The 21,084-nt window shown below is 39.5% G+C and overlaps 1 protein-coding gene across 5 annotated transcripts in view; it reads left to right on the top strand.

The window, feature by feature from the left end:
* The window catches only part of CEP128 (centrosomal protein 128), a 214,191-nt gene that overhangs the window by 152,153 nt on the left and 40,954 nt on the right, over positions 1-21,084 (top strand). For all 5 annotated transcript variants that reach the window (XM_027552581.1, XM_027552579.1, XM_027552578.1 and 2 more), the window contains 2 exons: positions 9,392-9,742; positions 17,516-18,166. In XM_027552581.1, coding sequence (XP_027408382.1) covers positions 9,392-9,742; positions 17,516-18,166 — 1,002 coding nt within the window. The remainder of the gene's footprint in view (positions 1-9,391; positions 9,743-17,515; positions 18,167-21,084) is intronic.

The following is a 21,084-nucleotide window of genomic DNA, read 5'->3' as shown; positions in this document are numbered from 1 at the left end:
CAGTTACCAAATCTTTTTTTTCTTTACACTTTAGTTTGCCTGTTGTGTCCTTATATCTCCTTCTTTATAAGGTCTTGCTAATCAGAATATGTTCTCTTAAATTTAGTGACTTAACTCCTGTTTCTGTAGCTACCATGGTGCTTCCCACCGGCTCTCATGTTTGCCCCAATCAGTATTTCTCATTCAGTACTTTTCCTGGTTCTGTTTTAACCCACCTTATCCTGGGGTTCTTGTCTCTTTTTCAAAAAAAAGTTCTAGAAACATCTATGCATCTGGGATTGTATGATTCCTGTTCAGGATTTCCATCTGTCTTAGGAAGGAACATGGCAATTTATTTATTAAAAAAGATCGTTTGGTTGGTATCCAGTAATATGGTGAAGTGGAATCAATTTCAGTTTGAATAGTAGGGACCCTATGGCTAGTCCTTTCTCAGCTGAAAACTCGCTTCCTTATCTTGGATTGATCACTTTATCTTCCACTGCCTTCAGTTTCCTTATCTCTAAAGGTAGGTGTTGGATTGCCTCTCTAATTCTAAATTGTCTTTAGATAGTAATAAAAAGATATCCTGAAATGTGCCAGTGATTCTTCCACATGCTTTATCTAAGTGATCTCGTGTAGGTTATCATTCTTCTGTGCTGTAGATGTTATTGAGTCCATTTTATGAATTTACATGTTACTTAGGTTCACAGACTGTAAGCAGTTCTTCTAAGGTCACAGACTGGCAGCGCTAGGATTTGAACTCAAGTCTGTTAGCCATGTGCTTTCCATGGTATGCTACTGTCTCCCTGTAGGTATTACTTTTGAGGCTTTTAAGTCTAGCTGTTTTTTTCGGTACTGTTACAAGTTTTCACAAGAAGTACATAATACTATATGTGGAAATGTTTATTTTAAATTTATACCATTCACTGTAACCCACTCCAATGTTCTTGCCTGGAGAATCCCATGGACAGAGGAGCCTGGTGGGCTATGATACATAAGGTCACAAAGAGTCAGACACGACTGAAGCAACTGAACACCCATTTACTGTACCCTGGTTTATTTGGGGCCAGGTTTTCATTTTTAAATGTTCACTAAGGTGCCCAATCTTTTGTGTGTGTTGATTGTCAATTAAGAGTAGAGGAGAAATTGTATTTAATTGTATTTTAGTTACATCAGTGAACAAATGATCATTGTTACCACCTATACCATAGGTATAAGACCTTTTGTCCCTAATCCCTCATGGAAAATGTTTTAAATGTAGGCTTAACAATTCTTCATGAATATGAGAAATAGAAAGAAGGTGGGTGGAGAGATTTTTGTATGCCAGACAGAGCTGATTTCTTAATTCTGTAAATTTGCTCCATTATTCTCCTACCATATCCAACTTTTGTAATCAAAATATGTAAAATTATGTTCTTAGATGTGTGATCGGTTAAAGCTAGAGAGTATGGTGGGTCCTATCCATGTTATATTTTTAATAGAATCTCTCTTTTTCTTGGTCTAATTTGTGTTTTAATGCCTTATTCATATGAATGGGTTGTCTAGTTTTCTTAGAATTTGAATACAACCACTGCAGCTATTAAAAAGGGAGCCAGTGGCAGCCAAAGCCAATCAATTTTAAAGGGAGAGTGTTCTTTTCTACTAGCTTCTATATGCATTATTTTACAGGTATTATTTATAGTTAATTATTTTTTAATTAAGAACTTATTTAGGGCCTTAATTTTTCCTTTCTGTTTGTCCTTTGGCCATTTTACTACCTGGAACAGAGGAATTAAGTTAGTAGACCTGAGGCAGCTTTCCTCAGGAGGGTCTGCTTGCAAGGTAGGTGTTTGTCTGGCATCCAGGAACTGGAGTGATAATCATTTCTCTACACTGATATGAAATCTTCCCTAAGTAATAAAGGTAGCTCACTGTGCTTGGACATTTTGTACAAACAAATGTGGTTTCTACTGAACACCTGCTTTGTTCCTAGGAGTCTGAGATTTTGATATACAGTACTAGGCATTAGAACCCACCTGCAAATGCAGAAGACATAAGAGACATCACTCCCATCCCTGGGTCGGAAAGCTCCCCTGGAGGAGGACGCGGCAGCCCTCTCCAGTATTCTTGCCTGGAGAATCCCCATGGACAGAGGAACCTGGCGGCTATAGTCCATAGGGTCACAAAGAGTCAGACATGACTGAAGCGACTGAACACCCACACGAGGCAGATAGTACCTAAGTGACCAGGCCCTAATTAAACCTTTGGGCACTGACTCTCTAATGAGCTTCCCTGGTAGACAGCACTTCGCAAGGGTCAGAATTCATGGCTGGAAGAACTGAGCGCGTGTTGTGTGAGTCCCCTGGGAAGGAGGCTCCTGGGCACCTGGTTTCCACTGGCCTGCCCTGCGTGCCCTTTTCCTTTTGCTGGTTTTGCCTTGCTTCTTCTCACTCTAATAAGTCTTAGCATAAGTACAACTGTATGCTTCTAGTTCTGTGAATCCTAGCTGTCAGCAAACCTGAGACCCTTATACAGCTACCCATTAATATATTTTCCCATCTGAAGAAGGCAAGAGAAAAATCCATTCAAATGTATAAAGTTTTAGTAAATTGGAGCGTTCATAAATTTTTTGGTAATGTAACCTGAAGGAGATCAGAGCATGTTACCCCAAACTATGCCATGTTGGTGTATTGATTTTATTCAGCTGAGGCGCTTGAGAACAAAGGAGGTGCAGAAAAGGGGTCTGTGACCCCCTCATTGTACCTAAAAACAAGTCAGTATTTCCCACGAGGAAGGTGCCCTCCCTATACCAGGAAAAGAAGAGCATTCTCATGAAGGAAAACTGGGAGTTGATGCCAAAATGGATCTGTACAAACAAACCTAAAATAACCCTTGCCGTTCAGTGGCTCAGCTGTGTCCATCTCCTTGCAATCCAATGGACTGCAGCACACCAGGCTTCCCTGTCCTGTATTTCCTGGAGTTTGCTCAAGCTCATGTCCATTGAGTTGGTGGTGCCTTCCAACCATCTCATCCCCTGTCATCCCCTTCTCCACCTGCCCTCAATCTTTCCCAGCATCAGGGTCTTTTCCAGTGAGTTGGCTCTTTGCACTAGGTGGCCAAAGTATTGGAGCTTCAGCATCAGTCCTCTTATCTTCCATTCATTTTCCCCATAGATTTCCTAGTCACTTTTCTATTATTAAATTCCTTTTCTTTTATCTTGTCATCTCTCCACAAATTCTTTATTAACAAGTATATAAGCTCTCAGTCCTAACCACTTCTTCGGATCTTCTTTTTTGCTGTGATGGCTCCTATGTATCGGAGAAGGCAGTGGCACCCCACTCCAGTACTCTTGCCTGGAAAATCCCATGGACGGAGGAGCCTGGTAGGCTGCAGTCCATGGGGTCGCTAAGAGTCGGACATGACTGAGCGACTTCCCTTTTATTTTTCACTTTCATGCATTGGAGAAGGAAATGGCAACCCACTCCAGTGTTCTTGCCTGGAGAATCCCAGGGATGGGGGAGCCTGGTAGGCTGCCGTCTATGGGGTCGCCAGAGTCGGACACGACTGAAGTGACTTAGCAGATTAAATAAAATTCATATTCTTTTCTCCTGTTAATCTATCTTCAGTTCAGTTCAGTTGCTCAGTCGTGTCTGACTGTTTGCGACCCCATGAATTGCAGCACGCCAGGCCTCCCTGTCCATCACCAACTCCCGGATTTCATTCAAACTCACGTCCATCGAGTCGGTGATGCCATCCATCCATCTCATCCTCTGTTGTCCCCTTCTCCTCCTGCCCCCAATCCCTCCCAGCATCATGAGTCTTTTCCAATGAGTCAACTCTTCTCATGAGGTGGCCAAAGTACTGGAGTTTCAGCTTTAGCATCAGTCCTTCCAGAGAATACCTAGGACTGATTTCCTTTAGAATGGACTGGTTGGATCTCCTTGCAGTCCAAGGGACTCTCAAGAGTCTTCTGCAACACCACAGTTCAAAAGCATCAATTCTTCGGCACTCAGCCTTCTTCACAGTCCAACTCTCACATCCATACATGACCACAGGAAAAACCATAGCCTTGACTAGACGAACCTTTGTTGGCAAAGTAATGTCTCTGCTTTTTAATATACTATCTAGGTTGGTCATAACTTTCCTTCCAAGGAGTAAGCGTCGTTTAATTTCATGGCTGCAGTCACCATCTGCAGTGATTTTGGAGCTTTTTGTTAGTTTAATTCTCAGGTCCAACCACAGACTCTGAAAGGTTTCCTATAGGATTCTCAAGTTTTCCCCTCCCCTCCTGCTGGAAGGAATTCTTGGTAAAAAGTATGTTTCTGTTACTTTGGTTTGTTCTTATCTTTGATGGTACTTATATAGTGGGAAATAAATAATGGGTTAATTAAGTGATATAAAATTTAACCGCCTGGTTTAGTAGCTGAGATAATTTTACACAGTTTAAATATATAAAAGGTTCTTCAGGGTAGAAGATGCTTCCAGGAATGTATGATAGTATTGTTGGAATTGAAAATAATCATAATGGAATAAATAATAAAATTGCTTTCCATTTAGTGTTTCACGCAGTACATAGGATACTAATGTTTACTATATGTGCCTACCTTCGTAGCATTTATCCAGGCATTAATGATGTATGTGTACGCTTCACGTGTGCTCTGTGTATGTGTGTTTATTGGAGGAATTGTCTTGAGGGTTCTATAGAATAATCTTTTGATTGATGAGGGAGAAATGTTTATTATAACTAGATGATTCTGATGGGTTTTTCGAGGAAGATGGATTAAAGAGAATGTCAAAAAAGTGACTGAATAGACTCCACCAAGGAATGAGGAATGAATATAGGAAGGAATTCTCTGGTAAGTTTTACATGAAGCATGATGCAGTCAGATTGACAGGAGCAAAGCAGTAGCAACAGTTTCCAGACTCAGGGCAGCTGGAGGCTGGTTCATGCTGTTCAGATTGAAACCTACTTTCCCATCAAGAGTGATAGCCACCTTGTTTATAGTAAGACCCACCCCTTTCTGTTCACTCTCACTCACACATCCAGTCAGTGCCACGGTGTTTTCACATATTCTTCAAAGTGAATTATTGTCTGTTATCTGTTAATATGAAAGTCTGCAGTTTTAAAATGTGAGAACAAAAGGAATTTATTTTGTTAAGCCCTGGGCTTGCATTTATTAATCCTGTGCCTATTCTTGTTGCTCTGTAATTAACAGAGGATAAATAATGCTGGATTTATTTTAATTCTGGATTCAAAAGAGTTGCTGGAGAAATTTGAAGAATTTCATCTACTCTTGGGTCCTTTGTAAATTTGAGACAATCTAATTGTCTCAATCAAATTGTCTCAAACTTTACTTCTGTTTGTCAGCTTTTAAACATTTCTCTCTTGTTCATGTTCTCTTTTCTTACAGCAGCTATTTCTGACTCTCTCACTGTGTTTAAATACACAAGTGCAGCTCCATTTTTACCCTCCCTCAGTGGAGATTTACTGCTGTTTTAATAGGACTGTCTTTTTGTTAGGAGTTGGGCATCCAGTGAATTCACTTTTTTGATGTGCTAAAATTAAGATGCCTATGGGATTATCAAGTGTAGAGGGTCATTATGCAACTAGATATTTAAAAATCTGGAATTAAGATGAGCCTGGGTCTGAATTAGGAATCACTTAAATCTCTGTTTACCTACATGCTTATTTACCACCAAAGACGTTTTATAGATGGAATGATGCTTAATACTAGAACCCTGTACAGGTATCTCTATTTAAAAGTCAAATAGTTGAAGAGGCCCAGGAAAGGAGATTATGAAAGAAAAAGGAGAACTAGTGAAGAGTGTATTATGAAAGTCAAGGAAGAAGAAACACGGGAAGAAGAAGTGATTGGCAGTGTCACATGCAACAACGATAGTAGGAAAGATTTGTAGAGCCTGCTGTATTTGGCTTTAGGTTATCTTTGGGGATCTTGATGAGAGTTATTTTAATTGTGTGATCAGGCTGGAAACCAGAGCCAGTGAATTGAGAAGTGGATTGGAAATAAGATTGTGGGGCATCAGTGTGGACTGCTCTTTGCAGAAGTTTTTAACTGGAAGAGGACAGGATGCTGGTTAGAAGATCATGTCAGATTGATAAAGGTTTTTTGTTTGTTACACTTAAAAAATTAGTTTTTTGTTTTGGTTTTAAAGATGAGAATAGTAGATAAGAATGATATAGTAGGAAAAGAGAAGGCATAACTGGGGTGATGAAGTCCTTGATGGATGTGGAAGGAAGGAACCCAGGTGGGCTCATTTGTCTGAAGAAGAAAGGTCCCTTTTCCTTAACCACTGGGAAGATTTCAGGATGGTACATGTAGGAAATTTGGGGGGTGTCTTGCCTAATAGCCTCAGTGTTATTTTTCAGGGGGAGAGCTAGATTATTATGTATGCCACAGTGAGTGAAAAAGCTGGTAGGTTCAGAGAGAGCACACCAGACCAGGTAGGGGCATGCTGAAGAATTTCTGGGCACCGAGGGTGGCTTTCAGTGTCTCATCAAGTTCCCTGATACTCATTTGTGATTTTCCTTGGAGGACTCAGTAACCTGATATGGGAAATAGGAGATTTTTTCTTAGGTCCTACAGAGATGTTGGTTTTGCTATTCGAGTTCAGTAGGTGAATAGGTTTAAAAGGAGTTTGAGATGTAAGCAGGAGAGTGGCTAAAGCGAAATAAGTAAGTTAGGTTAAAGAGCCTGAATCTCAAGCCAGTAAAAGGAATCTCATCTCATCTTGGCAATGAAGAGCAAATGTATTAGGAGAAAAGGAAATTGGGCAGATGGGTAGATAAAGCCAAAGGAGGAGATAATGGGGGAAAGGGGGTTGGATATACCCTTGCTTCAAAGGTGACGGTTCTGAAAAAAAAAAAAAACCACTAGGATAGGTGTATAGGAGTGAGTGACTGTAGACACGTGGAGTTAGGGTCCATCTGGAAGTCTGAAAGCTTGGTAAAGAGTTGAAAACGTGGGCTCTGGACTCAGACTGTCTGAGTCTGAATTCTGTGCCCTTACTTCTTAGGTATGTGATCTCGGGCAAGTTGCAAGTGGTGATTGACTGTTACTCAAATCAAGATAATAAGAGTGCCTTACTTTAGTTTTATGGTGGGACGGAGTGAAGTAATTCATATAAAGCATTTGTACTATCCCTTGCCCAACTTAACTGCTCAGTAAACCTTAGTTGTAGTCATCGTCGTTGCTGTTACCATTATTACTGGCTCTGTCTCATTTAGATTGCAATTCTTTTTTTAAAAATTAATTATTTTAATTGGAGGCTAATAACTGTACAGTATTATGTGTTATTTTTGCCATACATTGACATGAATCAGCCATGGGTGTACATGTGTCCCCCATCCTGAATCCCCCTCCCGCCTCCCTCCCCATCCCCTCCCTCAGGGTCATCCCAGTGCACCCATCGAACTTGGACTGGTATAGATCTCAACTCTTATGTCACCACCTAAGAGAGACCCTCCCCAGCCACACTGTAAAATATAAACGCGTTCAAATAAATGTCCATCATATTTTAGCACCTTGTACTACCACTGTTGTAATTTAGTTGTTAGTGGGAATATCTCCCCACTTAGATTATCATCTTCTTTGGTGTTGAAGCCAGATCTTATTAACCTTTTTATAAACTATGTGCCTAACACATCAGAAGTATAACCATTTTCCTAAGTCTTTGTTGTGGGTGGAAAAATGGGATCTCTCTGTTGATGTAGAAACCACTTGAATACTGCTTGTTTAATAAAGTTGATTTCTGGTGTAGTGGTAAAACTTTTAGATCAGGGCAAAAGGGTAAACCACTATCACTAGGGTTTTCTGATCTCATTTTAGAATTTTCCACACAAACAAGTGCACAGTTCTAATTTTACTGTTTTGTTTGGAGGGATAAAGGAGTGACTCATTGCTTCCAAGCTGCGTTGGATTTAGCAAACTGAGCAAATGCAAACCTCTTGTTTTCGAGGCATTATTTATATGTTGTTGCCATAATGTCAAATCATGACTTTAATCATGAGAGAAACGATATTTAACTTGATTTGAGCCACAGTTGAGGGATGCTGAATGTGGAACTGATAATCTGCTGTTAGAGGAGGTTTGTAAGTGTTTCCAGTCTGTTTATAGGTGCTTTAGGACCGTGTAGGTGATATTTTATTGTTTGTCCAGCTCACAGTCATTTTAGCTTCCTGAACCCAATCTTACTTGAACATATGACCTTTTCGTGTTACTTTTGTAACCACAGGTATTTGAAACTAAGGCTCAGAAGGAGCAGCTTATGAGATGCATCGTAGGCACTTGTTTCTGAACTTCTCACTGGCTTCCAGAGCTTTACAAGAGTGGCTTAACGTTAATGATGATAACATTCTTTTATTTGTATAAAACGTTATATAATGTACTCTCATTTTTGAAGTTAAAAAATCAGTATTTGCTCACCACTCTTCTCAAATTAAAAATGCATTTGAATCATGATGATTTAGTGTAAGTTCCAAGTGTGTTATTGACCAACTCTGGTTTGGGGAGGGGGCTCCCCTGGTGGCTCAATTGGTGAAGAATCTGCCTGCCAATTCAGGAGAAACTGGTTCCCTCCTGGGTCGGGAAGATCTCCTGGAGAAGGAAATGGCAACCCACTCCAGTATTCTTGCCTGGGAAATCTCATGGACTGAGGAGCCTGGCGGGCTACAGTCCATAGGGTCACAAGAGTTGGACCTGACTTAGCGGCTAAACGACTGCTACCACTGGTTTAGAGAAACTAGATTTTAAGAGTTCAAGTTCTTTTCTTGAATAGGTAAGTATTCCATGTAAATTTAAGTTTATAAATTGAAAATCTGTCCTTCATTGATTTGTATAGCTTGAGATAAGTTCATCAACTTATAACATTATGTATTTCCAGTCAAATAACCTATCTATAAGTAATTTATCACTTTTAAATGGACTTTCATATTACAGTATCGTCTATACTGGTGATTCTATCATCAATGTTCTTTTTTTGTTACAGATTTTTATTTTATTATCACAAAATTTTATTTGCTGTCAGAAAGTGAAGCATTATGTATAATGGCATATAATTGCTCTGACAATCTGACAAATTCTAAAACATTGACATTTCTTTCATTGTACAAGACACTAGATTCTTACTAAAGTAATACATGTTGTTTTTCTCATCAACGAGGCTTTCTGTTTTAGTGACAGTCAATTGGGGAAAAAAACAGTTTCCCTTCTTGAATAATGCAGTAGTCTAAAAATGAGAATATTTTTATAACAAATTACTCTCAATTAATATGATCATGAAATACATGGGGAAGGATCATATTTTCTAGATGGATTGCTAATTTGATGACATTAGTGACTCCTGTTTGATGATATATTATACATCCAATGTAAACAAGAACATGTTCCTGATCCTTCACATGCTTTATTCCTAGAATTTAACCCGTGAATTGGAGAACAGGGAAAAACAGCAGCTAGAGATGTTGGATGAACTGACGGAGATCCAGAAGCACTTTGAGACATGTGATGCCAAACACAAGCGTGCTGACCTGCAGATCACGAAGCTGACTCAGCACGCCGAGGAGGCCACCAAGCAGGCCGAGCAATACCTTCTGGAGTTCCAGCAGTCTGAGGGCCTGAGACAGGAGGCAGAGAAGAGGAGAGAGGAGCTGAAGCTGAAAGCTCAGGAGTCCATTAGGCAGTGGAAGCTTAAGCATAAGAAGTTAGAACGCACGCTGGAGAAACAATCTGAAAGTCTCGATCAACTGTCAGAGAAGAATAATCAGGTACAAAAGCCACATTCCTGAGGAATGATTTCTGCTGTGACCAACCATTCACTCATTTGTCCTTTGAACAAACTCTTGAGTGCTGTGCTGTGTGTGTGACCTATCAAGAGGTTCTTGATAGAAGAGTCTCTGTGTCTTGACTATCTCAAGGTACAAAGATAAAATCTTTGTACAGCTTTTGTAGTAGTTTAACATTCTGTGGCTTTGCAGAGTTAACCCTTAAAACAGATCCACTCTCCTCATCTATTTTAGTGTTTAGTTCCCCAGTGCTCCCCGTGCTGAGTTGATTAGTCGTGTCTGATTCTTTGTGAACCCATGGACTGTAGCCAGCCAGGCTCCTCTGTCCATGGGAGTGGGTTGCCCTGCCCTAATTGGAAATTATTCTTTAATATCCAAATGGAAGAAAATCACAAAATCTTCCTTAATATCACATGTCTTTTCCTCCAGTGAATGTATTTTAAAATCTCATTTATTTGTATATCTCAACTTCAGTATTAGTTGGAAAGAAGCATTTAAGATGCAGTTATTACTGCTGGACCATTTTCTGGCAGCAACTGTAATTTTAGTTAAGTGAGTAACACTGATAATCTCACTGAGCAATATTGTCAAATCTCAAGCCTCTTGAAGACTTTTGTGCTCCTTCGATAGCAACAAAAAGCATTTCATTGATCTGTGTATACATTTAACGTCATCTTTTCTCTTGTATAATCAGTTATTTTAAATGGAATTTATGCTCCTGTGTTGATTCTCAACTATATCTTTGCATTGAATTAAACCCAGATGTTTATAAGATAATAAGCAGGAAAGTCATGATTGATTTTTATCCATGTTTAGTCTTGGTTTATCACTTCTGCATTGTCATTTGTCACTTGTCAAGAACTCTGTTTCAGAAGAATAATCATTTGGATAAGTTGACTTTCTTTCAAAAGAAAGCAAAATGTAGGGCATTTACACCTATAAAATCAATTGTCAGCACTTAAGAATGATGGATGCTTGTTTCATGACAGATGAGCTGTCATGGACACGATGCTTGTATTTTTACATACGAATTTCTTGGAGATATAAAATATGGAGAAAGTGATCACTTTTCACTGACTGTGGAATGCTTTTCACTTTAACCCACCTGACACTTAATAGGTGACTCGTTGCCCCAAGGTAAAGCCCTTCTGAAGCTTTCAGACTTGAATCTGAATTGATTTGATCCCAGGAGATTGGTCTACCTTGATTATTCTGTTGTCAGCCTGGTTTGGCAATTGGTTCAATGAGTCTGCCTATAACGGAGGTAGGGAGAGAGAAGAGTGGTTGGGGAAATTGACTGATTGAGAGCCATCTGGGGATTTTACTTAATGAGAGGAAATTTAGAAGGGTCCATGTCATCAGACAGTACCTTAATCCAGGAGAGTTTTCTCGATTGAGCTGTTTAAATATTAAAAATTGTTAAACAATCACTTCCCAGAATACTCCTGCTAAAATTATTTTTATCACTTAGCATTGCTAATGATAAGCAAAGAAGTAGTTTTAAAGTGATTGCCACAGTTAGGGTAGTATTACAATTATCACAGCAGGCATTGTAATTTCCACTTTAAAAGCCTTAAAAATTAATGCAGCATGTCGCAGTTAGAGCAATGGTTAATCAAAGAAGAAAGGGTAACAGATATTCTACTGCAAATTCAAGTGTCCAGTAAGTCTGTGATATGGAAATATATTGTAAATCACTTTGGAAAAAGTGTATCTTTAATACCTTACTGAATAATGCCTCTGAAGAATATTTAATTTTGAATAAAACAGAAAACCACGTTAGGGCAGTAGTAAGACAGTCTACTCACATTTTGTGTTTTTGGGACGAATTACTTTCCAAAAGTGACTCCAGGGTATATTTGGAAGTGTATGTTAAGGTGAAAATGATACTGGTTTACAAATAAAGCATGTTATAGAGAATGGATTAATTGTTTAATAAGTAACTTTATTGAGCCCTTTCATGTGCTCAACAGATGCAGTCTTTGCATTTTCAAAATAGTTCCTTGCCTACTTCCATCTATCTTTTTCCAGGTTCACTTATTTTCTGCTTTAAGATGTGCCACTTAAAATTCATTAGAAAGCCAAAAGCTTTTATTCTCTTAACTATTGCTCTTATTTTTTTTTTTTCCTGCTTTTTACATTACATATGAAATCTTGGTAAGATGTCAGATATATATCATATTACAAAACTGTTTCATTATTGAAGCATATGGCACATCAAATAAATAGCATATCATTGCAGAAAAAATCCAGACAGGTCAGTATGTATACTTTTCTTAAAAGACACTGACATGAATGGTTACATCAGGGAATCATGATATTCTTCAGAGATACATAGATGGCATAACATTCTATCATTATATATAACATTCACTAGAAGGCCTAGCATTCTATTGATATAAATAATCTAGTCAAGAATTATGATTTTTTGCCTTTTTTCCTTTAAAGTGCTTTTGAAGTCATTGGTTTTTATATGTACTTTAAAAATAATAAGGAAAAAATTTCAATTTGGGTTTTGATCATAATGTATGCTTTTCTGAATGTTTCCAAATTCATGTTTGTTTGTTTGTTTGTTTTTTTAACATGGATAATGGGAGTGATTCTTAGGTTGTGTTTTTTCTTATTGAATTGGCAGGATAATTGACTTGCCCATGTATTGAGCTTTTTCCTTGATAATGTTTGACTTCAAGAATCTTAAATTGCCATCTTTTCCTTCTGTGTATTGCTTTCATGCTGAGGGAAATAAAAGAGCTGTATGTAATATATACTGTCTTTTCAAATGTGAATTTCTTAATGGTTGAAAAGTAAGGAGGATCAGTGCTAAAGTGCACACTTTCTAAATGTGTGTGCAGTCTTGTCATAAGCAATTTAAGAAAGGCTAGAGTACTGATATGTTAGTATAACCCGGCAGTCTTTCTGCATGTTTCCTTCCGTGCAGAAAAATAACTTTTGTTTTCTTTAAAATTTGTCTTGTCTACCTTTTGGTTCCTTAAAAAAAAGGAAAAAGAACTGTACATACTTGATAGGCCTTTGAGGAGTTGATTCCTGTTCCTATAAATCACCATGGTTTTAAGCAGTATCATTCCTTTGGCATCACACCACCCATTTTCAATCCTCCTCTCATAATCTTCCCCTATAGCTCTTCTTCAGTGGAAACAGTGTTCAGTTAGAACATTCCCTTCCCATTTTTCCTGACTGCTACTATGTCTCCATTAAACCTCCAGTTTTCTCAAGAATTTTCACCCCTGGCTTCCCTTCAACCTGTTTCATTATATATAATTTTGCTATTATCATTGGTGATCTCCAAGTTTAAGTCAGCAGCCCATTGGTCTCTGTGTTTTTATATTTCACTAACTTCCTATTGTATAGTGACCTTCAAATCACTCTGCAGGTAATTTCTGTGGCTAAAATTTGTCATCATCTATCATTTGTGTTCAGATCTTTAGTTCTAAAATTTCAGTCTCTTATTGTCCACATTAGTTTTATTCCTTTCTCCTCTTTTAACTATTACCATCGGAGTTTCATCTTCCTACATTCCATTGGTTGACCAACTGTTTCTTGAAATCAGTTTTTTTTCCTTCTCAGACTGGACTTCATGAAAAGCTAATCTGGTGACATGTTCACCGGCATCTTCAGTTTCTTAACTTCCACCCCACACATTTTACTGATCTTCAGTCTGGGATCTACCTAACTCTCTACTTATTCTGTTGCTGCTCTTGAGTGGTACCAGTAAAACCTACATAGAATATCATGTATATTGGCTCCTCTAATGATCTTGGTTTCTTCACTGACCCCAGCTCAATTCATTCCATCAAATTAAAAAAAAAAAATTAACATAGGCCAGTTGCTAGGCATCTAGCCCTCTTCTGATCAAGAACTATTCTTCATCTGAAGGGTGAACTATGAAGACTGTTGGGGACCTTCTGAAAAATGTTACTCATTCCTAAAAAAAATACGCTAGGAGGGAGATGTCCTCCTTCTCTGAACATTATTGTGTTTGACTGTGATGCCAGAAATGGCTGAGGCTGTCCTGCGATGATCCTGAGACTGCAGCCTCATTAGGAGGGAAGGTATTGCTGAGAGCGATGCAGAGCAGTGGACCTAGAGCTCTGACATACTGGGTCTGGAGAGTTCTGCTTGGAATGATGGTAAATCACCTTGTAGTTTAAGCTAGCTTGAATTGGAGTTTTCTCTTACTTGCAGCTGAAAAAAATCCAAGCTGATATGAAACATCAATTCTCAGAGTAAGGAGCTGTAAGTGAACAAACCTAAAATGATTGACTACGTGGAGAAGTAGGGTGAGGACAGGGATGATCAGACTTTTCTCAAGGGAAAGCTGGAAAACCTTACCATGCTATTGGAAATAATTGAGCCATTGGAAGTCATACCTTTGGGTCTTGATGATGTGCTTCAGGGGATGGTATTAAGTGACCAGTAGGTTAATGACTTAGGGCTTCCCTGGTGGCTCAGCTGGTAAAGAATCCGCCTACAATGCAGCAGACCTGGGTTTGATCCCTGGGTTGGGAAGATGTCCTGGAGAAGTGAAAGGCTACCCACTCGAGTATTCTGGCCTGGAGAATTCCATGGACTGTATAGTCAGTCCACGGGGTTGCAAAGAGTCGGACACGACTGAGCCACTTTCACTTCACTTCAGGAAAACTTGAGGATGTTGGAGTCTGTTGTGTACTTATTGCAGCCGTTAGAAAACTCCCAGAAGAGAACGACAAGCACAGCTTGAAACTGGGCTGTCTAAAAGCAGAGAGAAAGATCTTGGGGTGTTGGGAGTCTGAAAATCTGCTATCTTTAGTCCATATTTACTGAGCCTGGTAATTTGAAGTCTTTCAGAGTTGGAAAAGCCAAATTGTCTATCTATGCTCAAGTTAGTCCAAGTAATAGAGGGAGGTAGGACATTTAGCAGAAATTTAAATGAGGTAAAAAAAAACAAGCCTGATTTCTCAGGCCCAGGCACTTCTACTCAAGCATTTCTCACCAAAGGAGACCCAAGTCCATTATTTTGAATTCCCTCAAGACAAAGGTTATTCAACTGAGGGCCCCCAGGAATCTCCAGGATACTGAGGTGGTGGTTAGGACACTGACATTTTCAGACACGAAGTCAATGTCTAGACAAGTCTTGGGCTATGGCTACTAGCCAAGGATTAACCAAAAGAAAATAGAAGTTACTTAGCTTTTAGTATGTATATTGCCAAAGAAATTCCAAACTTGACCAACATAGTCTGTGACTGCTCTAAGGCTGTCACTGCTGTCCTGAATTGATGTAACGCTTGGAACACTGAAGGTGCAGGCGAAACCTGGAGAGTTGTGGAGGGTGGTAGAGTCTGAGCTTTGAAGGACTCATCTTGAAACACCCCATCTCTGCTCTTTCCATCATGTGACAAAAATAAATACAGTATTTTGCAATCAAAGACATTTTATCTGCTACAATTTCATCTTGAGTACACGATTTTTACTGATAATCTTCAGGGCTGCATGGAAGTCTCTTAACTCAAGGTCAGGGGCCTATGTTATCTGTTCCAAAGGTCAATCACTGTATTTGAGCCGCCTCCCCTATTCTCAGGTCCCTCCTTATGTTAGCCTTACAGCCAACGCTGGATTCTGTCAGTTTTGTCTTCTTTAATGTGGTGCATAGAGTGACCTCCCAAAGATACCTCAGCCTAGTTTCTGGAAGCTGAGAATATGGATGAAATATCAGTACCATGATGATGTTATATGGCACGGTTGATTTTAAGATTAGGAGATTGTCTGAATGGGCCTAGTCTAATCTCAGGAGCCCTTCAAAGCAGATAAATCTTTCTGATTGTTGGGAGAAGGGGAAGTCAGAGGGATTCAAAACTTGAGAAGGATTCCGTATGGAATGTCACTGGCTTCAGAGACAGAGGAGTCCATAAGCCACGGAGTGTGAGTGGCTTTTAGAAGCTCAGAAAAACAGCTGGCCCAAAGCTAGCAAAGGTAACAGGGACCCATGTCCTAGGGGCACAGAACTAAATTTTGCCAACACCATGAATGAGCTTGGAAGTGGATTCTCCCTCAGAGCCTCCAGATAAGAGCCCAGGTTAGCTGACACCTTGATTTTAGCATCAGGAGATGGAAGGCAGAATTGCTTGCCAGGATTGACAATCTATGGAAACAGTGAGATAATATATGGGTGTCGTTGTTTTAAGCCATGGAATTTGTTGGAATTTGTTACACTGCAATAGAAAAAGAATACATCTGCCCTTGTTTAGCCACTCAGTCATGTCCAGCTCTTTTTCGACCCCCTGGACTATAGCCCACCAGGCTCCTCTGTCCATGGGATTTCTCAGGCAAGAATACTGGAGTGGGTTGCCATTTTCTTCTCCAACATCCGCCCTTAGGCTTATGATTATTTCTAGCCATTTTTCCTGCCTTAAATTCTCTCTGAAGTGAACTCTTTCCCCTGTGTTCTAGAGACTTTTCAATCTGGAACAATAGTTTATCAGTGAACCCCTCTCTTCACAGTTTTGATCACTGTCTTGCATAAGTACCTCCTGGAGACTCCTGGTTTCTCCTTAAACTTAAATCCCACCCCCTCTCTTTACTTCCCCCTTCCCAGTTGTCTTCATCACAGCCCTATGATGTAGCTTTTATTATCTTTATAAAGATAAACAATTTCTTTAAGGCCATAGAACTACTTATGCCTGGGCTGAGAATCCAGTTCTCCTGGACAGAGCTCAGCTGCTTAATCACTCCCTTTTATTATTTCTCATGTTAGCTTCATGCTCTTTCTCCCTGTTAGAAATTTGAGGAGACCATTTTTTTTGAAGTGATGGACTTATTTTATCATGAATTGTTTCACACTGAGGTGCAAAATATAAAGTATAAAAATGTCTTAAAGTATTTGCATTTTAACTCATTTCTAATTCTAAAATAAGAATCTTAATTTTTTTTTTTTTTTCCTGGGTTCAAACTATGGTAGGCATCAGTAAACAAGTACGGAGATGCTATTGGTGTCAGTGTTGGGGGAGAGGGGACAGTTTCAGCTGCCTTAGCTGTTGGCTTTTTCATTTGCATCGATGGACTGTGAGGATTAAAGGGTTAGTTCTTGGCCTTTGTCCCTGAGCAATAGCCCTAACCCCCAAAGAGGCTGGCAGAGGGTGATGGCCTTTTGGTCCTTTGACTTTTCTCATGAGTCCCTTCCCAACCTTTCCAACTCTTAAATTAACCTTATTTCTACCTTTAACTTAAAGACCTCTGCATTACATACTGGTGTGTTTCTTGTCACTAATCAAATCACATTATTTGATTAACAGTGACTGATTGTACCAAAACCTTTCTGTATCTACATTCTTCTTCACATTATCTTCCCTATCTGTTTTGAGGTTTCTCCTTTTGAAAAGTGTGCCATTGAAATGCAAATCATTGTTATTTTAAGTAACATTGTATTATTTTAATCTCTGGTAAATAATAACTGGAGTCTTTTTTTCCCATTCTTCTGCTCATTTTTATCTTACCTTTAAGTAATTATTCATGATCATGGATTGATGCATTTTGGTGATGAAAATCTGAAACATATATCTCAGTGTGGTACTACTTCAGAGCAATTGTATTTTTTCTGCCTTTTTCTAGCCTAAAAAATATTTTTTATTTAAAACTGGAAAAAATACAAAGTATTATTTTATGAAATTTTCTTCTCCTTGTGGCTTAAACTTTATTTTGTTTTCTGGCGGTGTATATGGTGAATTTTACAGTAATTTTTGCTTTCTGTTCCTAATCTGATAGATTCTAAAAGAAAAGGATGAACTGAAAAGCCAGCTTTATGCAGCGCTGCAACAAATAGAGAATCTCCGAAAGGAATTGAATGATGTGCTGACCAAGCGTGCCCTTCAAGAGGAGGAGCTTCATTGTAAGGAGCAGAAGCTAAGTGATGTGAAGTCTCATCAAGCTGATCTTGAACTGGAAGTCAAGGATTCCCTGGATACCATCCATAGGCTAGAAGGTGAATTGAAAAAACAGAATCAGATTCAAAGCCAGTTGAAAGCTGAGAAAGCTCACCTGGAGGAACAGATTGCAGAGCTGAAGGAGAGCCAGGCCAAGGACAAAGCTCAACTTCTTGAGATGCAAGAGGCCATCAAGGACTTGAGTGCCATCCGGGCAGACCTCGCAAATAAATTGGCGGAGGAACAGAGAGCCAGGAAAGAGGTCCTCAAGAACCTTTCTGACCTCAGGACACAAGCGAAATCTAAAGATGAGGAAACAGCTACAATCATTAGTCAGTTAAAGCTCGAAAGAGATGTTCATCAGCGGGAGCTGGAAGATCTCACATCGTCATTGCAGAGTGTGAAAACAAAACACGAACACAATATCCAGGAGCTGATGAAGCACTTCAGGAAGGAAAAGAGTGAGGCTGAGAATCATATTAGGACCCTGAAGGTACCTGCGCTGAGTTATCCTGATGATACTGGAGGAAATTTTCTGGTGGCTCATGAAGTTAATAAAGCGTAAACTTTTAGAGATCGTTCTGTATTCCCAAGCACTGAAGGGGAGATAAAACTAACAATAAAGAGGCGTATTCGTGCCTGTTCGGCCAGGTTGAAATGAGTTATAGCGGCCACCTGGGAGCACCTATTGCAGAGGACTGAAACCCTTTAAAAAGAACGGTTAGCTGTTCGGGGAGTTCAGGAAAGGCAGACAGAGGTGGCAGTGAGTCATGGGCCTGAAATGTGCCCACATTCAACATTTATGATCTTCTAAAATATAAAAGGCAAAGACTTGTCAAGGCCATAGAAGCTGTAACCATGGCCCCTATTAGCATGGTAACTAAAGAGGATCGGCCTGTGGGTTTTGCAAACCCAAGGCTTTTTGAGATTTACCCCTTCTTTTCCAAGTCAGAATTGCCTGGGTAAATGCGTAATTGAGATCTTGGATTTGAGGAAGTATTTCAAAGATGTATATATCATTATATTAGCAGTTATCACATGCAGGGGAGTCATCTCATAACATGATTGTCAGGAGTGTGATAAATCTATCCTCCCTTCCTGCTTTAGTTATGCATCATCATATGATATAGATTTCATACTATTTATTTTTTAATCTCCTTTTATTAGTATGAGAATTCCATGAGGATTGGGATTTGACTCTTGTTTACAACTATATCCCTAGTGCCCAGTTCCTGGAACATTAAAAATATCTTATTGAATAGGTGAATACATGCATAAATCTGTAAAGATTAATTATATTTTTTCTCAAAATTCCTTGAAATGCAACTACCATAAAAATGCTTGTGATAAAGATGAAATTATTAACTATAATTAAGCTGCACTTGTAGAATGTTTTCAGCTAATTTATTAATTTTTCTTTAGTCCTGTTTAGTCTACTGGCAGTAGTGAATTTGGAGTTATTTAAGTTGGGGTGGGCAGAGCAGAATGTGAAGCTGGAAGAAATAGGTAAGAGGCCTGCATTCTATTTCATGTAGCCTAAGACACTGTCATTTGTAAGGTGGATGATTGCTCTGTGCTTAGGAAAACAAATTAACGCCTATGAAAATGTGACATGCTGTCAACTGTAAGATAACATCGGGAGGCAGAGAAGGTAAAATGTGAAAAAGCTGTATCTTTTGATATTGGTGAAGTATGGCATAACAGTCTTTCAGTGTTGGTGAGTCCTTAAGCAAAAGCAGAATCAGAGATATGGAGAAGAGAATACACACACATATATATATATATATCGGAGAAGGCAATGGCAACCCACTCCAGTACTCTTGCCTGGAAATCCCATGGATGAAGCAGCCTGGTAGGCTACAGTCCATGGGGTCGCTAGGAGTTGGACACAACTGAGAGACTTCATTTTCACTTTTCACTGTCATGCACTGGAGAAGGAAATGGCAACCCACTCCAGTGTTCTTGCCTAGAGAATCCCAGGGATGGGGAAGCCTGGTGGGCTGCCGTCTATGGGGTTTCACAGAGTCGGACATGACTGAAGTGACTTAGCAGCAGCATATATATAATATATATATATAAATATATACACACACACACACACATATATATATGAATACATATATAGAAAATAAAATACATATCATATATTGATTGGTTGGTTGTGACAATAATAATACTAGCAGACATTTTTTTCAGCACTTAGGTTGTGCTGGTTTTATTACTGTAAGAACTTTATCTGTATTACTCATTTAATACATCATCTCTGTAGATTGTGTGATGTTAATTTCTCTCCAATGAAGAAATTCAGACGTGAGAAGTAACTTTTCCAAGATCTTACACTGGAGAGTAATAGAGGTAGGGCTTGAACTAAGGTAGTCAGATACTTGAGTTCTTAACTACATTGCTGTACTGGAAAAGATTTAGACTCTAGACTGGCTAGCTTTAGTTTTGGGTGACTAGTTGGATAATGAAGCTGTTTGTCCAGATGGATAATATAGACAGAGCAACATATTTGGAGAGAGTAATGTCAAATCCAGCTTCTTAGCATGTTGTGAGTTAGGTGAAGAGACCTTAAACTTAATCATGAAAGTCTAGGTGGAACGGTTTACTACGTAGTGGGTTAGAAGTTGAGTAAGTTGAGATTCAAGTTAGATGTTTGGGAGCCAGTAACCCATTGTTGGTTGTTGAAATCACAGGGTTTGGATGACATTATGCAAGGAGAAATAAGAGGATGAAATTCTAGAACACCACTGTTTAAGGGAAGAATCGAGCAAACTGATAAAGAGTTCTTAGGAAATACAGAACACAGAACCACATGCGACACAGGAGGAGAACCAGAAGAGAATGGTGTCTTGTAAACCTAAGGAGGACATTTCAGAAGAGTATAGTCATGAGTATCAGTGCAGCAGACAGGCTAAAAGATGAACTAAATGTGTTCGTTCCATTTGTCACAACTTGGGGGAGAAGGTCTGTGGGGAGATGTGAGGGGCTGGACCAATAACGGAGAAGGAAATGGCAACCCACTCCAGTGTTCTTGCCTGGAGAATCCCATGGACAGAGAAGCCTGATAGGCTGCAGTCGGTGGGGTCGCACAGAGTCGGACACGACTGAAGTGACTTGGTGGCGGCGGCGGACTAATAACAGAGTGGGTAGATTTCAGCAGGAGACAGGGCGTGTCTTCCTCTGAAGGTTCTGAAAGAGCTCAGTAAGCTAGGGAAGGTTGATAGGGATGGACTCGGGTTGTTGATATGAATCTTGAGTACAGCGGCTGTGCAGTGAGTTGTTCGTGGTGGTGAAGGCTGGTACCAACCGCGTGAGGCCAGTCTGGGAGCAGGTAATGTGCTCCCGCGTGGCCACCACTGAAGAAGTGTCACGGACAAGGGAACCAGAGAGTGGAGTGAAAGGAATCGA

This window comes from Bos indicus x Bos taurus, chromosome 10, assembly GCF_003369695.1.
Source record: "Bos indicus x Bos taurus breed Angus x Brahman F1 hybrid chromosome 10, Bos_hybrid_MaternalHap_v2.0, whole genome shotgun sequence".
Taxonomy (NCBI): domain Eukaryota; kingdom Metazoa; phylum Chordata; class Mammalia; order Artiodactyla; family Bovidae; genus Bos; species Bos indicus x Bos taurus.
The sequence above is the reverse complement of the archived record's forward strand: the minus strand, read 5'-3'. Positions and strand labels throughout refer to the sequence as shown.